At 42.9% G+C, this 21,047-nt stretch overlaps 1 protein-coding gene across 10 annotated transcripts in view; it reads right to left on the bottom strand.

Annotated features, from left to right (window-relative positions):
• Positions 1-21,047, bottom strand: part of Ldb2 (LIM domain binding 2) — a 338,437-nt gene that overhangs the window by 44,601 nt on the left and 272,789 nt on the right. For all 10 annotated transcript variants that reach the window (XM_026403635.2, XM_026403649.2, XM_026403643.2 and 7 more), the window contains exon 5: positions 19,525-19,608. In XM_026403635.2, coding sequence (XP_026259420.1) covers positions 19,525-19,608 — 84 coding nt within the window. The remainder of the gene's footprint in view (positions 1-19,524; positions 19,609-21,047) is intronic.

Raw genomic sequence — 21,047 nt, 5'->3', positions numbered from 1 at the left:
CTCATTTATTTCTCATGACAAGACATGTACAATTATTATACCCATTTTACTCCCGAGGCCTGAAAGACTAAGTGATTTATCTGAGTCATCAACCGGTAGCTGGGTGGGCTGAAGATCCTTAGAATCTTAGCCACCATGGGGTCTGGATTATGATGCATTTAGAAACAGTCACTCCTCCGTGTCGTTCCCCTTACATCAACTAGGGAAATGCCCTTCTGTAATTCAGGGGTCTCCCTGTCCTTGCAACTTGTCCAGTCCTTTTTATTCCACTGGGTACTGCCACCTACAAAGTTTCACCTCTCCTCTGCTGTGGCAGCCCCTGATCTCCTTCCCAGTGTCTAATTTCCACCACAAATCCAGGGAATCTTTTTTTCAAATATCTCTAGCTTTCAAGCTACACACAGGAACCACCCAGGATTTTTAAAAATTCATCAGTACATCCAGACAATGGGATATTATTTAGCCCTAAAAAAGAAATGAGCTATCGTGTTGTGGAAAGACATGGAGGAACCATCACTATGAGAGATGAAAATCTGAAAAGCCTGCACACTGTGAGATTCCTACTAAAGGACATTTTGGAGAAGGCACTACCATGGAGAAGGTAAAGCCCTCAGCAGTTGCTGAAGATCTAGGGAGAGAAGAGGATGAATGGAGAGCACAGAGGATTTTCAGGGCGGTGAAGCTGCTCTGTATGATGCTGTCCTGGCAGATGCATCTCCTTATAAATGTGTCCAAACTTGCAGAATGGACAACACCCAGGACGAATCCTAATGTAAGCTGTGGACTTGGTGATCCTGGTGCACTCTGGAGCAGATGGTGGCCGTGGGGGAGGCTGTGCCCGTGAGGCGTCTAGGGATTGGAAATCTCTGAACCTTCTACTCAGTTTTGCTGGGAACATCCTCTATTTTAGAAAAGTAGATATGGGAATGGCACCTAGAAAAATAAAATGGATGCCTGGATCCACCCAGGGATTCTGATTCTCTGGCCGCGTTGTGGTGTAGTCTGAGCACCTGGAGTTTTAATTCAGAGCACCCTACCCTGCCTCAGTAGGGTTCAGAGAAACAATGCTGTAAACCACACACATAAGTCTACAGGAAATGTCACACCTACTCAAAGGTCTTCAGCAACTAGGGGGAACTCGTAGCACGGCAGATGGTGCTGCTTTGCTAATGCTCTAAGCTGAATTTCTAAATGCTTCTTTAAGATTTTGTACCTCTGCCCACCTGGTGTGTATGTGCACACACAGAAACACACTCCGCCACACACAACACACACCCTGACCACATCTAAGTATCTCATGCATCCTGAATACCTCACGTCCTTTGATGTCTCCAAGCCTTGGCACATTCTGTTCCCATTACCTGACACATCCTTTCTCTTCTTTCTTGACCACTCAGCTCCTGTTCATTTAAAAAACCTGCTTAAAGATCCTCTGGGAGAAAGGTGTCTCTGACCCTCTGGGCTCAGGATGGTCCCTACAGTTTTTGCTGTAAAACTCCTGATGCAGAAGCAGCTGTCTGGATTATAACCCCCCAATTCCTGGCAGGTTGTTCTGACACATGGCATCAAGTCTGTGTCACCTGCCACCAACCCCTGTACCCCCAGTCCCCTCCAGTGCAATCCCACATTGTAGCATGGCCCCTCGGCTTCCTCTTGGCACCATGGAGGCTTTGTAAGGACCCTCTCCCCTCTAGCTAAAACCAAATCATCCTTAAGACTCAGCCTAAGAAGCCAGGGAAGCGTCTAAGATCTCTCCAAGATTGGAGGTAAGGTTGCTATGGTATGTTCACTTACAGAATTATGTTCCTTTCCTTAGTTTGAAGTACACATATATTTGGGAGAGACTGTCCTGTGAATGCCTCTTCACCACGTCATAAGCATATGAGAGTAGGAATGTAACTACTCTGGCTCCTCATGGTTTGGCCAGCACTTAGAACCATTTCGGGCATTTGGAAGGCATCCTTTAACCTTTGTTACAATAAAGGAAGAAAGGAAAGAGTGAAAGGAAGAAAGAAGCCAGCCAGTCAGCCAGCCTAGCACATAGTAAGTGCTCAGTTATTTTCCTTTTTATTGCTAAGCTTGGTAAGAATAGTATCACATCTTCATTTCTGTAATCCCCAGGCTTTGGAATAAAGTGAGCATTCAACAAGAGATTGTTTCAGGAATCATCAAAACTAATGACTATTCCTTGGACTTCATCTAATAATCAGCATTTTAAGTATATCCAAGGTATTTTTCTCCATCATAAAGCCATGAACAATAAAGACTGTTTATTCACATCACCATTGCCACAGCAAGAAATTGCCTGCAGCCACTGGGAAATTAATAGAGAAATAATGGTTTTCAGAGGGTGAGAGACCTCTAATAAGAGAAAACCTAAATGAACATATGTAGTTAAAAGTTGACTCAACTACATGTAAGTATAGCAATGGAAAAGCATACTTAGAAATACTTTTATTTAAATACTTTTATTTAACCAGTCTCCTGACCAACTTATTATTGTACAAAATGAGGTCAGTCTATCAAACATTTTAAAGAGAGAACAAATGACAGAAGAACATTATTTAGGCTCAAATTTTGGAGAAGGTGTATTCTGGAGTTTTCTGGAAAACTTCAGCTCAGAAAATCTAACTTCATCTGTATTAAATAGATTTTTCAATGATAACGCCGTGTGATAATATTATCATATCCATAGATTATTCCAGAGAGTCATATTAAACATGTGGCAACATCTCACAACTATGAAACACTTTTATTAGCCAAAAAAAATCTCCTTAAGTATTCTGGGCTCTGGTTTCCAGATGTTCCTCTGGGTCTTAGAACTCTTGGTTTTGTATTTGAAACTTATACATCATGTTTCAAGAAGCTACTTGGATTCAGGGACCCAATGACAAACCACAGTGTTATTAAAAACAGTTAAAAACCTCTACTCAGAGGTTTTAAAACAAACTTAGAAGAAACAAAAAATTAGTCACATCCCCTTAAATTTGACCCGAGACACCAAACATCTCCTTTAGGAGAGAGGCCTGTGGGGTCTCTGTAGCCGCAAATCAGGGCTTTGTCTGGAGGATCCCAGACTGTTCACAATCCCTAGAGTTGAACTCACAGAAGTCCTGACTGGAGGACCCTCAATAGGCAGCAAAACAGAACAGTCAGTTGTAGGGATGTCCAAAGAGGGGTGTAAATTAACACCCCGTCTTCTGTGGTTGGGTCTCTGTTTGTCTTCTCTCTGTTTATCTTTTCTTCCTAGGTTTTATCCTTTGTAACGATTATCAAGGTTTCAATGATCAGATATTCAAAAGGTCCAGAGCTTACATCTAACCCTCCCCTTTTTGATGACTGTGGATGTCTTAAACACCCCCAAATCCAACATGTGAAAAGTAAACAAAAATATTCAGTCTGTCCCAACTCAACCATTCCCTACTCCTGGCAAGTAAAGTGTTCTCCCTGTCCTACTCAGTGAAGGAAGCCAGATCTTGCAAGCTAAAAACTAGGAAAAAGAGTTGACACCTCCATCTCCCTCCCACTCCATCCAATATCAATCACCAAAGTGATTTCCTGGATTTTCCCAAATGCATCTTCATGGTCTTCCCTTCAAAGCTTTTCATGGCTTTAGGACAAACTTTTTAACATTATGAGTTTTATTGATTAAATGTCTATAACTCCACATATGTTAAAGTACATTGAAGGCAGAGTCTTTGATTAAAATAAAAAATTACTGAGAAGCCACTCTCCACAAAAAAGGTCTAGGCCCAGATGGTTTCATAGGGGACGTAGGTCCACACGGTATGATGGGAAATTTCTACAAAATCTTTAAAAGAAAGATAACTTCAAATACATTCAAACTTCTGGAAAAGAAATAAAAGAAGAAGAGGAGTAGGGTAAGGGAGGAGGAGAGGAAGGAGAAGGAGGAGTTTCCAAAACACTCATGTGTCTAGGATACCAATAAGTCTCAGCACTTACAAAGACATGATGAAAAGGGATGTTTTAACTGAATGATGCCTTATAACACTGATGCAGAAATGGTAAATAAATATTAACAGTATTTATACTCTTATTCAAGAGTAGACATATAAGACAAGTGAGACTTGTTCCAGAAATAAAATGTTGATTTCTTATCACTAAATTTAACAAGATAAAATTTTGCATAGTATTTATACACAAAGAGATTGACCAGGGTTCAAATCTCAGCTCTATTACGTACTGGATGAATGATCTTGTCCAAGTTACTTAAGTTTGGTGAATGTGAATTTTCTTAACTTTGGAATGACGATATGAATAATATCTAATTCTAGGTTGGGCCAGAGTTAAATGAGTCATTGAATGTAAAGAAATTAAAATAATTCCTTGGATATTGATTGCACCAAATAAGCATGAAGTATCCTTACACTTAATCATCATAGGGAAAATAATACCATCTCTTAGCTACCAGAAATCCATTTGACAAAATTCAACATCCATTTTTCTTTTACTTTAAATAGCTCTTAATAAAGTAAGACTAGATATTACCTTAACATGAGACGTGTGTCTATCTCAAATCAGAGGCCGTCATCCTGCTTAATGAAAAATCTGGGAGCATCCCCATTAAAGTTAGACACGAAATAGGATGTTCATTATCCTCACTTGTCACTGTTATTTGACAATTTTTCTGATGATACTAGCCAATATAATTAGATGAAAGAAAGAAGATGTAAAAATTGAAAAAGGCTTGATAAAACAATCATTTGCAAATGATATCATGATAACTTACCTAGAATACCCAAGAGGGTCAACTAACAAACAAATTAAAGCTATTAAAACATTAAAATATTTTAGTTTAGATTTAAAAAAACACAAAGATTTAAGACTGCTAAAAAAGAAAAATGAGATTATACCAATTCTATCAGATACCAGTATAATTATATCTATTTTATACCAGTATATTATAATTCAACAACAATTTTAGAAGTATGGTACTGGTTTAAGAATATAAAGGAAAGTTAACAGAACAGGAATTAGAATTAAAAAATGAACCTGAACACTTAAGACAATTTAGAATATGCTAATAATGGTATTTTAAATCAGTGAGAACAGGATATATTAATCAACAATTGGTGTTGTGGACAACTGAAGGAAGAAATGGTTTTTTCATACTCGATAGATCCCTGAATTCCAGGTAGATCAATTATTTAAACATGAAAAAATTCTCCAGTTTTTTAAAAAAATGGCATTAGAAAGCACAGAAGGATAATATATTATTAGCTCAACAAGGGTCATTGCTAAATGCAAACATGAAACATAAGACATTAGGGAAATACTGCCTCATTTAACACCCACAAAACCCCAAAAAAACAAACAAAAAAATTCAATGGATAAAACAAAGCTTTTAAAAAAAAAACCCACAAACTTGTAGATTCAATTATATCATAGCAAAGTTACTTCTTTAAATATAAAGCCCTTTCTATATCTATAAGAAAAAGAATAGCAACCCAATAGAAAACTGGGTAAAGTATATGAACAGATAATTCACAAGACATACAAATGGCTCTTAAACACAAGAAGATAATGAAACTCTTTTGTAATAAGAGAAATGCATGTTAAAATGAAATGTTCACTTATAATACTGGAGAAAATGAAGAAAAATTAATAACCCCTGGTTGTGGGCATGTGTAGCAAAAAGGGCATTTCCTCATGCTGCAGGGCAGAGACTTGGTACCTGTGTTGAACAACCTGACAATCGCTATCAAAACGCCGTACGCGTATCTTTTCATCAGGAATTTCTCCTACAGATTTAGTTTCTTAGTTGCTCTTGTGCAAAACCAAATATGAAACAATATTCGCACAGCATTGTTAATAGTAGAAAAGGATTAGGAATCATCTAAGCATCCAACAATGAAGGAAGGGTAAAATAAATGTGTTTCTCTAGAGTGCTATTTCTCTCTCTGCTGCTTTTGTAAAGAAGCCACTCCTTGACACTGTAGGCACAGCCTGCTCTCGTTGTGTGGCTGTATTTGTAAATATGTGTTTAAAGCAATCCATGCTTGTGGATGCATAGAGTGTCCTTGGAAAGGAAATGAAAGAAACTCTGTTGGCTGCCTCTAGGGAGGGGCACTAGGTGATGGGGTGGGCGTGGGGGTGGAAGGTCTACATTTTAAAGGTTTTTATATTTTTAAAAATTTGTGCTATAGGAATAAATCATCTATACCAAGTATCCATAATTAAATTTGTTTAAAGAAGTTGAGGATGAAATGACTTGCAGTGTCTGGCACAGAATCATCAAGGTAGCAAATGAGGGTTTTTATATTTATGACTATCATATTGGATAGGAATTAGATGAAGAGAGTGGGAAGTAGAAAACCGTGGAGCCAAGTGATTGTCTATCATGGATAGGGGATCTCTGTCCACTAGATGTTAGGATGAACCATATGAAATAGCTGATATTTAACATTTTTTGACCTGCAAAAATAGGAATTTCATACAATCCAGTTCAATGTTATTTTCTTCTGTGTAAATTAGACTATAGAGTGATGGTGATGATAATGGTGGCTGTCAGTTCAATTATTCTCTGTCATCCAAACCCATGTGGCTTCTAGATTTGGAGAGTGAGGATTCAGAGAGTGCATTGGAATAATGGGGATCCTGACCTAGATGAATCAATCTGGGTCCTGTGTTTTGGATACTGAGTAGCTTGAATGGTATCACAAAGGATTTGCTTGCAATTTTATTCAAAACTCACAGATTTCTGAGTTTGGAGAGCAAGAGTTTGGACATTGGATGGCAAGCGAGGGGCCTCAATTTTGCAGAAAATTTGACAGCTTACAAAGCCTTTCAAGGTTAGTGGCCTCACTCATTCTTTAACCTTTGGAGGTAGGTGCCATCCACCTCTTCCACCCCATTTTACACAGGAGGAACTGCTTCTGGTCTTCCTGGGAAGCCAGAGTTCCTGGTATGGAGGAAACTGACATAGGACAAGACCTACGGCCAGGCCTGCCCCTGCTCAACAGTGGGACTCTAAAATTCCTCCCAAAGCAAGCCCTTTCCTTCCTGCCTCCCACCTGTTAGTGCCATACCAAAAGTTCTGACGCCCAGAAGTATAAATGTGATTTTTACTATTTTGTATGTTTGTGAATTTTGTCAACCAACATGAAGACCTTCCTTTCTCTCTTTTTTTTTTAAAGAGAGAGAGAGAGAGAGAGAGAGAGAGAGAGAGATTTCTTTTTAGTATTTTTTTTTTTCCAGCGGACACAACATCTTTGTTGGTATGTGGTGCTGAGGATCGAACCCGGGCCACACGCATGCCAGGCGAGCGCGCTACCACTTGAGCCACATCCCCAGCCCAAGACCTTCCTTTTTCTACCTACGATTTCTACTCATGGTAACCCTGTTCAGGAATGGCCACAAAAAAGTGCAAGCAGAATCCAAGTAGGGAAGGTGGGAGTGGAAGGAAGAAACATTTCTTGGGCCGAAATCCACCACTGTCATGTTTCTAGAGGCTGGTCTTCTCTTCCACCTGAAGTTTCCACGATGATCCATGGCACTATTGAACAGAGCACGGTTCACTCCTTCCCTCCCTCACCTCCTAATGCTTGGGAAATGGGCTGGAAGGGAAGAGGAGAAATCAGCTGCTTCTTGGAGAGACTTTCAGTCTTATTAGCTAGCCAGAGGAAAATTTTAAGGAGGTCAAAGATGATGTGCATTATCCCCATGAGCTGAGATGTACATAGTATCAAATAGGAAATCTGCCAGCTAGAGACTGGAGTAGAACCAGTTACATAGTACATGCTTAGTAACTGCTTGTGGGTTGAATGAATATGAATGAGTCTTGCAAACGGAACACCAAGACAAAATCAAAATCCATCCCACACCAACATGTAGATAGACCTGGGCAGCCTCTTCCATCTGTCTCATTGTTTGTTACAATTTTAATTTCCTTATTTCTAACTTTGTATTTTAGATACTTCATATGTAAGATTTAAAGTTATATCTTCTTCTTAGAAGAAGCTATTCCTTCTTCTTAGAATGCTTACCTTGGAAAAAGTGCTTGAAAGTCATGCTTATTTCCCTTGTTTTACAGATAAGGAGCATTTATCATATAATGTTGATGATACCCCACACCCACCTCACACACAGGGTTGTTTATGAATTGTAAATAAGAACATCAAGTCCACAGAGAAAGACTGCAGGCATTCAGTCTCTGATGTCAAGGACAATAATGGCCCTCACAGAAGAGACTCCTGGATTCCAAGTCAACTCTGGGATTTGGGATTTTACCAACGGTTTGCTGTTTAACATTTCTGACTTTTCAAGAGCACATCTCAGGTGGAGCAGACTTAACATGACGGAGCCTCTATGCCATGCATGTCAGGTCCTGTTCTAGGCCTTGAAAAAGAAGAGACACAATTCCTGCTTTGAATGAGCTACATTCCCATGGCAGGTACCAGAGGCAGAGAAACACTTGAAGCTGATGATTATGCAAAATAATTCAACTGATGAAAAGTGCTACAAAGAAAGCAAGACAGGCGATGAGACAGGATAGGTAATAATTGCTGTGGGTAGGTCACTTTAGATGAACTGATCAGGGAAGACCTCTTGAAGGAGGGGACATTCGTCTTGAGACCTCAATAACAGGGAGCCAGCCATGCAAAACTAACTACAGCATCCCAGGCTGCAGGAGGAGGAGGAGGAGGAGGAGGAGGGAGAGGAGGAGGGAGAGGAGGAGGGAGAGGAGGAAGAGAAGATTACTAGAAAACAGCAAAGATGTCTTGAGCACTGACTACGTGAAGGTCCCACTCTAAGCATTTTATTTTTACTGCTTCATTTAACCCTCTCAATAGTTCACTGGGGTGAGGAGTCATTATTATCCTCATTTTACTGAGGAGGGCATTGAGGCACAGAAAGGGTAGGCAAATTGTCCAATGTCTAGAGCTGGCCAAGTGGCCTGATTCAGCAAGTACAAAGGCCCCGCCCTAAGATGAGAACTGAATGTGTTCAGGAGCAAAAAATGAGGCCAGGAGTCCTGGAGCGTAAAATGAGTGAAAACTGGAAAGGGAAGACCCCGTAAGTCCTTGAAGGTCACTCTAAGGATCTGGGATTTGACTTGGAGCACAGTATGCTGTCACCAGATGGCCTAGGCAGAGGGTTTAGTTATCTACCTCAGAGAACCATATCTGCTTGGTTTATGTTTTCAAAATATACGTGCAGGCATGAGAACATGAAGAGTCTGGGTGGGGGGCCGACCTTGGAACCCCAGGTTTTGGAGAAGTCTGAGATAAACAGCAATGTGAGGTGCCGTGGAATGAGTCCAACTGTGGCTCTGACCCTCGTTATGCTTGAGTGCTGGGTCACTGTCAGTATTTTCAATCCATTGCGTCTGTTGACAATTTAGCAAAATAGCCTGGTCATCTCAGTGGAAGCGACAGGCCTTAGGCAGGCCTGCAAGCCAACTGTGTTGACAGGTGACATTTCTGCAACCTGACAGGGTTGTGGAGCAACAGGGCCATGTGGGATCCCATCCCAGGCTGGAGAGCCGTCCTCTGAATGGTGGTAGAAGAATCCTAGAACTTTCCTGAGCATCCGTTTCTTCTGTAACACCAAGCCATAAACCCTCTTCCCCCAAGTTGTGGTGAGGATGAAGTTAGGCCAAGTTTGTCCTTCCTGTGGAAGGACTCAGTGATGCTCTTTCACTACCCTTCCTTCTCCTTCCATAGGCATTGGGTGGGGATTTAGTTTTACTTGTTTTCTCTCAAGCACAGTACAGATTTAAAACAACTCCTAAGCTATGGCAGATCAAGCCCTGAGCTGTTAATCTCACCTGTTTGTCCTTTTTTCACATATTTTCATATTACTATATACTAATATGTTCCTCGAACTCAGTTAGGCACAGATGATGGGGTTATAGAATCTAAAAACAGTTGCTGTCTTGAAGGATCTGAGCTTTTGGTGGGCAGCAAGATGGCACCGTGCCAAGAGAAGGAGCAGCCTTGAGTCTCAAAACCAAGCCCTGAAATTTACTAGCCCCGCTTCAGATTGCAGCCTACTTCCCATCCATCTTCGTAAATTACAAGGAATACAAACAGCTCGCCCCTTGCCCCCTTCTCTCCCTATTTTCCTGATACACTTTTTTTTTTTTTTTTGACCTAGACAATTCCAGACAATTGGGAAGGCTATTTTCCAAGAACATCAGCCCTGGGCTCCGTCTAGCACTTCCTTTCGACTCACTGCCTATTTCCTGCCTTGCCTTCTCCTTTGGTTTTCAGAATCTTGTTAAACAACAATTTCTTTCCCGTTTTCTAGTGCTCAAGACTGGGAAATTACTTTCTTTAATCCAGGTCCTATTTATAACTTTAAGGCCAAGAATTTAGAAGCACCCATGGCTCTGAAATTGTTTTCAGTTAGAATTACTTTGCTAAGATACTGTTTTTGTGTGGTTATTTTTTTTTAAAGAGAGAGTGAGAGAGAGAGACAGAGAGGAGAGAGAGATAATTTTTTTAATATTTATTTTTCAGTTATTGGCGACACAACATCTTTGTTGGTATGTGGTGCTGAGGATCGAACCCGGGCCGCACGCACGCCAGGTGAGCGAGCTACCACTTGAGCCACATCCCCAGCCCTTGTGTGGTTATTCTACCGTGTGTGTGTGTTTGTGTGGTTGTTTTATCGTGTGTGTGTGTGTGTGTGTGTGTATTAAATAAACAATGTTCTAATGGCCATGTCCTCTGACTTTAGAAATCACTGTTTCTAGACCCTGAGATGTCCATATTTTATGGTCATATCACCTCTTTAAGAGTTAACTGCTTGGATTCCCTTATCATGTAGTCATATGTACTACTTTTCCATCTCCAAATGCAATTAACAGTGCCCTTCGGGTGTTCCAACTTTTAATCATTCTGTGTGTGGAGCTCTCCCATGGCTCTAGAGGGCTTTCTCTGCCTCCTCTCAGATGAGGTCTTTCTTGGAGAAGGAGGAAGAGCAGCTGCAGGAGGAGCAGGTGGAACAAGAGGAAGAGGAGGAAGGTTGAAGTAAGAGGGAGTCTGTCACCAAGGCCCAGCTCTCCCCCCACTGTGGCGTAGCACAGAGTCTTGCAGACCCAGGTCCGGGAAAGCATTGCAGCCTGGGTTAGATTTGTGACCTTTGGCACTGGCAAACTTGTGGCTGTGGTAAGGTGGGGATAAAAACACCTTTCACCTCATTACACAAGGAACCTATAGAAATCCCTTAATAACTACTCAGAGCAACAGCTTGAATGGTGCCTGGACAGTCCTTGGAGAAGTAGAGCTGGTCTCTGAATCAGATTCACTGCACAGCACTCTGCCAATGACTCCAAACTCTGTGTGACATATGTTCTTCTAGCCTTTGACCAGCCGACGCTGGCCAAGTGAGTTTGAGAAACTTGGAACTGCTCTGTATCTCAACCAATGGGAAGAGTGCATGGGTCACATCCACTTGGGTGTCCCCCAATTGTCAAACTGCTCTATTACTTTTAAAGTTCTTGTTCTCCTTTTCAATAGCAAGTAGTGTGCAAGCCTACTGTGGCCTGTGGACCACACTCTGCACAGCACACATCCTGCTGCAGGTCCTGGGAGGATCTGTAATATGCCAGGCACTGCGTGAGGCGCAGGAGATTTGCTTGTGTGGTGGTCTTCACCTCCCCAGATCCTAGGGCTTTTGTAGCTGCTCTGTCTGAATGCATGAAGGGGCCAACCTGGGCCCAAGCCTGTCTAGGCCACTCACAACTGAGGCTCATCCATCCTTAGGCTTACCGTGGCATTGAGATGAGAAAGGGGGGGCCAGACTGTAATCCCTTCTCTTGTCCTAAGATCAAGGGACATATTTGGCTGGGAGTCAAAGCCTTATAAAAATAAGAAACAAAAAATCCTGGGCAGAATTCCAAATGCTGACTCTGGTCACACTCACTTTCCTGGAGGCCACTTCATGTCCTTCTGTTGGGGGTCATTTTCCAAAGTTAATTGCCCAATTCTTCGAGGCGTTAGACTACGTTCCTGTTGCTATCAGTGGCAATGACACACAGGGACCAGTGTTCTTTAAAGCATAACAATAACAACAAAAATCTTTATTCATTTGGGGAATTAAAGGTACAGGAAAAGCCATGACTGTGAAACTCAAATGCTTTCATTTCCATTTGATGAGACCACTTCTCTGAAGAGTTAGACTTATTTAATAACAACAGCAGCAGTGTCTATAGGTAGCATTGAAAACCGGAACAATAATAATTTTATGTTTGTAATACAGCTGTATTCAGGAGGGGTGCCAAATATATGGCACATGTCCCAAGCTCCTTCCTGCTACCCTACTTCATTAATCAATCCTGTTTCTCTTCTCTGATCTTTCATATGGTCTCAGAATCTCAGCCTAGAATTCAAGTCCATGACCAATTTACAGAAGATGAAAAATGCGATGAGACTTACTTGGCTTTCTGGAGTGGTCATTTAGAGTTTAAAAGTATTCTTCACATGCATTATCAGGCACTTACTGTGATTCACAATGGGTCTAATCATTCATATATGCAAAAATTGGGGCTCGGAAAATTAAGTCTCTTGATCAGTGTTATACAAAAAATAGGCTACTCGGAAAGCCGAGGCAGGAGGATTTCAAATTTGATGCAACCTGGTGAGATCCCATCTCAAAATAAAAAAAAAAACAAAAAGACCTGGGGATGTGGCTGGGTGGAAGAGTACCCCAGGGTTCAATCCCTAATATTGCAAAACAAAACAAAATAGCAGCAGCAGAAGTTGAACCTTGACCTGCTGCCCTCAGATAGTACAGTGTGGGTATTTATTGTGCTCCTTCTGTGTGCCAGTTATAGACTGTTGTTCATCTAATCCTATGACAACCTGTGAGACATTATTCTTCTCAGTTTTCACATGGGATTCAGGAAATGTTAGCAACTTGCTCAAGGCCAGTTAGGTAGTAAGGAGAAGAATCAGGATTTGCATCTACATTTCTCTGAATTTAAAACATTTATTTCACCTCCCACATGGCCTCTAAAGTTCAGCCTTCAACCTGCAGGAAACGTTGCTAAGAGCAGGACATTGTAAAAGTGTCTAGAGGAATGGCATTAATGAGAACAACAACTTGAACCCGGGGAATGATTTAAAAGCACTGTTATAGCACCACGCTGGAATATTGCAGCTGTTATAAATGGTTAATAGGATGACTGTGTAGAAACAGGCAAATGTTTATCAAATAACATTAAGAAATCATATGCGACCTGATTGCATTTATGCAGAAATTATGCATATAGATGGGTAAAGAATAAAAGAACAAAAAAAATCTTTTGGCTGACATTCAGGATAATAAGATGTTTAAAAGTTGTGTTAAACATAATACTAAAAATATCTCCAAAGAGTATATGTATCCCAGCATCAGGAAAATTTGGCCAAAGGAAATAGACAAAAATAATTACCCATTAAAAAATTTGCCCTCAAGATTTGAAAGAATGCATTTCCAAAATAATGAAAAGGGCATGATGACATTTACAGTAGAAACCAAATACTGATTAAGAGTTAGCAAAAATTATATTAGAATTAAAACCTGACACTGGAAATTTTGAGCATTTAAGTGGGAATTTTGCACAACAGGGATCCCTGGAGGCCCCGTGCCCTGCTTCCTTTGATTTTCTCAATGTGGTTCTCTCTTTTGCATCTTAGATTTCATGATGAAGTTCTAGGTGGTCACTTTTAAAATGAACTAGACAGTTTTTGGTGTCATTCAAAATCAAATCTTCCATTTACCAAACTACCCATCTGCCAATCATCCATTCAAGAGGTACAAGGTGCTAACGTGTCTTCACATGGCTGAGACCCTAGGACAGGAGACAAATGAGTGGAAGAACAATCCTTATATGGGATTTGCCAAGAATTAAGCACAAGACTATGAGCACTGGACTCTGGGAATACTGGGAGCGGCACTAACCCCTGCTGGGGCCTGGGGTGAGATTCTCACGGGTGATGGATGAATGAGTCCTGTAAGAGGATCTATGTAGCCTGGGAAAATAAGATGAGAAGGGGTGGGTAGAATGACATGCAGGTGGTGAGCCATACTATGAGAAAACACTAAAGCAAGACAGCATGACCAGAGTGGACTAGCTAGCTGCAAGTGGCAGGTGTGCTAAGGATGGAGAGCAAGTGGGGCTAGTGGGGTGAGGCTGGGTGACCAGTGGAACCGAAAACAGCCAACACATCAGTCTGAAGCCATTGACAAGGATCAGGTATCTTCAGGGCTATCAGAAGAGGAAACAAATTCTGGAATAACGTGAGTTCCCCAGCTGAGACCGAATAGTGGGTATACTGGACACAGACCTACTTGCACCAGAATCTTACCCTCCTCCAGGAAGGGAACGTGCCTTGGCCAGTCTTGCAGGCCCTCTGGCCCATCCCTCCTGTGCTTAGGCCACCCAAAGATCTCTCTTCTCATTCACTGAACTAAAATTTAAAATCTCAAGCAGAATATCCCAAATCCTCAAGGAGATGGACAATGTGTAAACCAGGCTGTCCCTGCAGCACTCTGACCATGCAGGGAATAGGGACATCTAGTCTGTTGTTATGGGAGGTAAATGAAAATCCAAATCCCACATTCCACTCATGTCCATGATGGATGTTGCTGCTGGTCTCCTTTAAATGCTCGAGAACATGATTTTTGCATGGCCTACCCTTCCTCCCGCTATAGTAGTAGAAGCAAACTAGACATCTCTTATTTTTTAATTTTAAAATCTTATCCTTGAAAGCTAGTTAAAGCAAACATAGTGATTGCAAACACATATGAGAATTCCATATGAGAAATCTGAGATGACAGCAGTTTCAAATGCTGCCTTGGAGGGGGCTTTCACTTTCACTTGGATGAAAGGACGGAACGAAGAAGAAGGATCAGACTCTGGGGTGCTGACCCAACCCTCAGGAGCTCTTCAAAGACACTCTGAATACAGGGTAATCACATCAACAACCCCACCCTGCCTAGGAGAAAGGACCAGAGGCCCTAGAGTACCCTTTGGTAAATAAGGGAAGTTCTACACTCATTTATCTCCCATTTTGCAGATGAGAAAACAGGTTCAGAGAGATCAAGTAACTTGCCCAGGGTCACATAGCTAGTAAGTGGATGTTCTCATACACCTACTCTTGCATAACCCCCAAGCTTGTGCCACAGCAGGAGACCGCTTCCCCTGTCCGGTCACTGAAACAAAATTTCCTGAATGACCCTACTTGGTGAGAATGTACAGTTTTGTCCAGAAAACACCTGCCTGTTCCAGTACCTAGAACAAACCTGAAACTTATATTTTAGATTTTAAAAATTCCTAGAGCTCCTCACACTCATCAACTCTGTTCATCTTTCTCTGTCACAGCTCAAGGTGACCTGTCTAGACTGGCTTCTGCCTGCTGACCTGGTGGCCACCTACACATCTTTCAGAGACAATGCCAGGGCCATCCCCTCAAGGAAGACTGCAGCCACCCACCTCCACCCCTGGACACACTCTTCCTCCTCAGTGCCTGGAGGCAGACAGGGGTTCAAATCTGAACTCTGCCACTTACCAGTTTGGGGACCTTGGGAAGTCACTTCTAAGTACCTTGGTTTCCTCATCTACAAAATGGGACTGAAGTAGTACCTGCCTCCTAAGGCTGCTGTGAGACTTTAAAGATAGAATTCCTGCAAAACGCCTAGCAGCAGAGCTTGGTGCCTAGTAAATGTCCCATAAACCTCCGCTCATTGCCTTTATCACTGTGCCTGGGGCCTTATTCTCTCTTGAAGTGCACATTTATTTCTCCTAGGCTAGCCAGTGCTCTCCCTGAGGGCAGCCACCCGACACAAAGGGGGTGTCTAGGACATGCTTGTGACAGGAGCAGAGACTCATGGGCAAACAGCCCTGGGGGGATGTCTCAATGCTGCTCAGAGTCTGCCTCAGTGTCCAGCTCACCGAGTTCTCTTGTCCCCTGGTCACTTGCTAGATCCTTCATGAAAAGCCGGGGATGGCAGGACATGCTCCCTTCCTATAACTCTACAAAGAACACCATCGTGCATTCCTGGATCACTGTCCCCGTTCTAGGGATCTAGTTCCACCACCTGAGTACGTAGATTATCGAACAGCACCATCACCCCATCGTGAAACAAGCCCAGCTTCTCAGAGGCCACCAAGACAGCCTCTAGCGGAAGGAAACAGTACCTGGACAGCGCCATCCCACCTGGCCTGGTGTGACCTCCAGCCACAGCTCCTTGGGACCTGCGAGGAAGCCATCATCATACCTGAGCTTAGCCCAATCCAACTCCTGTGCTGGAAGTGATGGGAGGGGACAGCAGGAGAATTGCTAACCCAAATCGAATGGCAGCAGCTGTTCTGTTCCTGCTTCAACAGAGTCCCCCTATCCCCCCCGCCCAAAGTGCTGCTGGCAAGCATCTGAGCTCAGCTCTGTCATCTGCATTCACAACCCAAGCCTGGCCTTCGTCTTTAACCTGCTCCTTCCTCCAGTGACAAGAACCATGTGGCCTGCTCTGCATAGTTCTGACTGCAGGTTGGGTGAGAATGATTGGGAATTTCATGGGAATAAATGAACTCATTTTGACGAGGCTAGATGACTGTAATTGCTTACTTTCTGCACTGCTTAATTTTGTTACATGTATTGGAATCTTAGATGTCTGTAGCATTAAAAATCTCTATCCCTCTTTTTTTTTTTTTTCAAAGTAGAACAAGTCAATTTTCAGGATTCTTCCACTGATACAGAAGGCCTTAGGTTTGCCAACATCCTGGTTGAACCTTCTGTTCTGATAATGGGAGTGGATATGGAGGCTCCTCCTTAACTCTGAATGACACTTCAGGTGACCTTCTGAGGCTGGTGGTGAAGGCCAGGTTCTTCAGATACACAGGGAAGGGTCAGAGGTTAGGACGATTTTAACAGGGAATGCATTTGATGACTGCTCAGTTGTCTAGATGATAAGATCTAGAATCTTAAATCTAAGTTCTTAACTGGGGAAATAAACCTGCCATTCTTGGTGACTGCGAACCTGTGTGAGGGACAGAGGCTGACTCCCCAGTGAGGGCAGGAAAGACAAGACCTGGATGCTAGCAGCACCTTCATCCTTAATTTCTTATTAATAAGGCAGCAGTACCGCAGTGTGCGAAGCAAACTGCCTGGGTCCCAATCCCAATTTGGCCACTTGCTATGTGAAGCTGAGTGACTTCTTCATTTACTCAACCTCTCTCTGCCCCTCACTGTCTTGTGGGGATGGTGACCATGTGGTCCAGGACCTGGCAGGTAGTAAGCAAAACACAGAAGTGGCAGCCTCCAGATGATGCTCTAGAACACCCAGGTCCAGAAATGGCTCCCTGGTTCACGGTTGGTGAGGGGGGCTGCCCTTCTTCCCTCTTCTCACTCCTTGTGGGCTGAAATGCAAGGTCTGCAGGATGTGGGGACTGGGAGGGCCTTGACCACAGGATGGAAATCAATCTTTTACAGATGACCATGAGAAGCAGGGGAGGGGAGGTGGAAGGAAATTTAGCATGTATCAATTTTTAAGACCATTCGATGCTATAACTAAGAATCTAAGATCTGGCCAGAGTGGGGGTTAGTCACAAAGTCTGGGACAGACTCCCCTAAGAAGGGTTAGCTCAGGATGCAACGTCGAACTTCTTCCTTCCCTGGGAAGGGGTATCTTCAATTTTTACCTAAACCTCTCCAGGTCTCTAGCAAGATGAAGTGCAGTGGTCTGGAGTAGCCCTCTGGATTCTTAGGCAGAGAATAACTCTGCAGACCCTCACTCTCCAGGCCTGGCTGCCCACCCCCACTGTGCCAGCCACCCCGCCACAGGGCCAGCTCTGAATGCAGAGCCTGGAGGTTTGGGAGGTCATGGCTCCAATTTCTCTGGCAGGAGCACCTGCCTCTCTACCCATAGCCCTGGGCAGTCTGTGGCCTCTTTCTGAACACAGACCATGGGCCTACTCATTGGTTCAGCACTGTCAAAATGGCAGAGGTGCTGGGATGAGCTGAGAGAGAGTATGGCAGATCCTAGCTCCTGCCAGGTCTGGTTTTGGCTCCAGGGCATCTAGTCTACACATGGAAAGAATCTTCCCCCTTCTACCCAGGACAAGGACTCTGTCTTCTTGCTGTTTAACGCTTTCAGAGGTTTCTCATCCCCAAAGAACTCCCCTGACCAGCAGCCCAGCCAGCCAGCTGCTCCGAGACTTTCCCTTTCACCCCTTCCCTGGCCCCAGCTTCTCATTCCAAGTTCTGACATCATGAACCATTTGCGATTCCATCCCTAATGCACAGGCCTTTTTCCTGTCTGGTGGAAATATCCTCCTGTCCCCTTCATCTGTTTTGCCTGATTCATTCTTTCACCCCCAACTCTCACATCGTCTTGCCCATGAAGCCTCCACGGGCTGACTCCTCTCGAGTGTCTGTTTTCTGTGCTCTCATACTTCCTTTTGGAGACTTCCATCAGAGTATCCACGGCTCTCTGTGTTTTCTCCTCTCTATGGTCTGCTCTCATTGCCGTGTGTTTCTAGGCACTAGCATGACTTCTGTCTTTGCATCTTCAGTGTTTAGAAATATGTGAGTGACTTGGAAGAATCGACGCAAACCATTCATAATTCAAGAATAAGCGTGGCCCAAGCATTTCAGCATCTCACCAGATGCAAAATGATTTGCACATAGACAACAGTGAATGCAAAAGGAACTTCACAAATCCGTCGCTCGAAGGACAAAGAAGGAACAGCATAAACTCAGGGACAGGGTGGGAGATGCAGGGTAGGAGATTCCGACCCAGGAGCTCAACATCTCGGAGGCAAAGGCACGTGGGACGCAGCCCTGCTCCCCGTGGATCCTGGAGGGCAATGCTCATTTTGTAAATGAAGCATCTACTCCACCTGCAACGACCCCTGTGACTCCATCTGAACAATTGGTGTGACAGTGCCACCCTTCTAGGCCAAATAGGCTGTGAGTATCATCTGGGCAGGAAATGTGCTTAAAACACTTAATTTTTCAAGTAAAAACTACATTTTAATCCAAACCAGAAAAATCTGTTACATGTTATTCAGAGAAACATGGAGAAGGCTTAGAAATGTCTGTCACAGTACTGTGTGGAATTTCTTAAGGAGACCGTACCACCACCACGACTCTCTCGGGACAGCATGCTGATTCTCCCACATGGGGACACATCCCGGAGTGGATGTACAGAGGCAGTGAACTCATCTGTAGCATGTTAAAATCCCAAGATGACCAGAAGGGTGGTAACATCAACATAGTTTTTGAATTGGAGATATTGCTAACTTTGAATAATTAAGTCCAAGAGTCACACAAATGTACAGAGGAAGCTCAACCCTGAAAAACTCTAGGTTTGATGCTTTGTTACTTAAGCCATATCCTCTGTTGAATACACACACACACACACACACACACACACATACACACACACACACACACACACACACACACACACACGCACTGTGGGACAGAACCTGCATCTCTTAGTTCCAGATGCGCAGAAATCTCTGAAGCACTTTGCAAACTTGACTGGGAAATCCAGACATTCAAATGGTCTTACCCTGAGGTAGTTGAGGGTGAAGTTCGTTAGACCCATCCTGGTGATATTTTTGGACAGCTGATCCAGGACCTGAGGATCTTGTGCCTAAACAAACAAGTAAACAAAAAAATCACATATTTTATCCCTGTGAGGTGGTCCCACAAAAATCTTAGACTGTGCTGCTGCTGTTAAGAAATGCAATCTTGACACTGCCGATTTTTCTTGGAGGGACAGATTGCTGGAGACAATTTAATTTACATTTTGAAGACACTTGCATATAGCACTCAAGGACATTTTTGGATCAATTGTGCAAGACTAGGGAAAATCAAACTGCCTCGGATGCGCATTCAGTCCTAGGGAGAAATGACGTTACTTTCTCTGAAAGAGGCCTGGCGCTGTGTCTTCGGGCTGAGAGCCACTGAGCCCTGCCAGGAGAATTCCAGGCCAGAGCCCTGAATTCAGGCGCCTCTGAACTTGGCAGAGCTGTGCCTTTGTTTCCCACTGAGATAGTGGTGCAGTTTTTACAGCTCAGGGTTGAGAACTGTATTTGAAAACTTTGCAACCACTATGGAAAAATATATATGTATAATATGGAGAGAGAGGGAGAGGGAGGGAGGGAGAGCGAAAGTGAGAGAGAGAAAGGAACACCTTCCTGTTAAGATGAGGCTAGAAATAACTATCCTTGACAATTTTCATCCTGCAGGACTTTAAGGGTAAGGATCACATTTTCCAAAAATTTGAGCCACATTTTAATATGGATGTAAAGTACTATGGCCACCCCAAAATGTTATGTTTGGCCCAACAAAAAATGAAAATTCTTTCTGCATTCCATTTTAAAATGAGTCTCTTGGTTGGTGTGCTTTCTCTCTGCTCAATCTTGATTCTTTCTTACTTAGTATAAACAAACTGACCTTATGCAGAGGGAGGCCTAAATATATGACCCTTTGCCTCCACATCTGCATTCATGATACTACCTAGGTTATAGTAAATTGGCTTTAATTTATTCTTTTCTCTATTTATTCTTACAGAGATACTATCAATTGGGTCTGTGTATATACACACTTGATCTTAGCCAAAAGGCCGAGAAGCGATTAGATCTGTGTATATAAATAGATTACAAAGCACAGGAGAAAATAGAAGATACAAGTTTCATGTCAATTTCTTGAAAGGCAGTCTTTATGGACACTGAGACTGTGTTTACCGAACCTCTCTAGGAAGAGCTGGTTACACAGAGGCATCTACACAGATGCATCAAGCATCATGGCCAATGGCAAGAGCTTACATTGCAGTCAGAAGACAGGACACTAATAGAGGAATAGAAGAATGCGTCTGCTGCTGACAATGAAAACTGACCACCAATTCTTGCCAAGGACCTACTGTGTCATTCGAAGTGCTTCACAGTTATTAACTGGTAAATCTCGACTTGATTGATCTGAGACACACTTTATTACTGTACCCTTTGCAGATGAGGGACAGGAAGCACAGAGACGTCGTGTCATTCTCCCAAGGCCACACATGAACGGGAATAAGACCCAATGCAATCT

This window comes from Urocitellus parryii, chromosome 10, assembly GCF_045843805.1.
Source record: "Urocitellus parryii isolate mUroPar1 chromosome 10, mUroPar1.hap1, whole genome shotgun sequence".
Lineage (NCBI taxonomy): Eukaryota > Metazoa > Chordata > Mammalia > Rodentia > Sciuridae > Urocitellus > Urocitellus parryii.
This window is presented reverse-complemented; position numbering and strand designations above follow the sequence as displayed.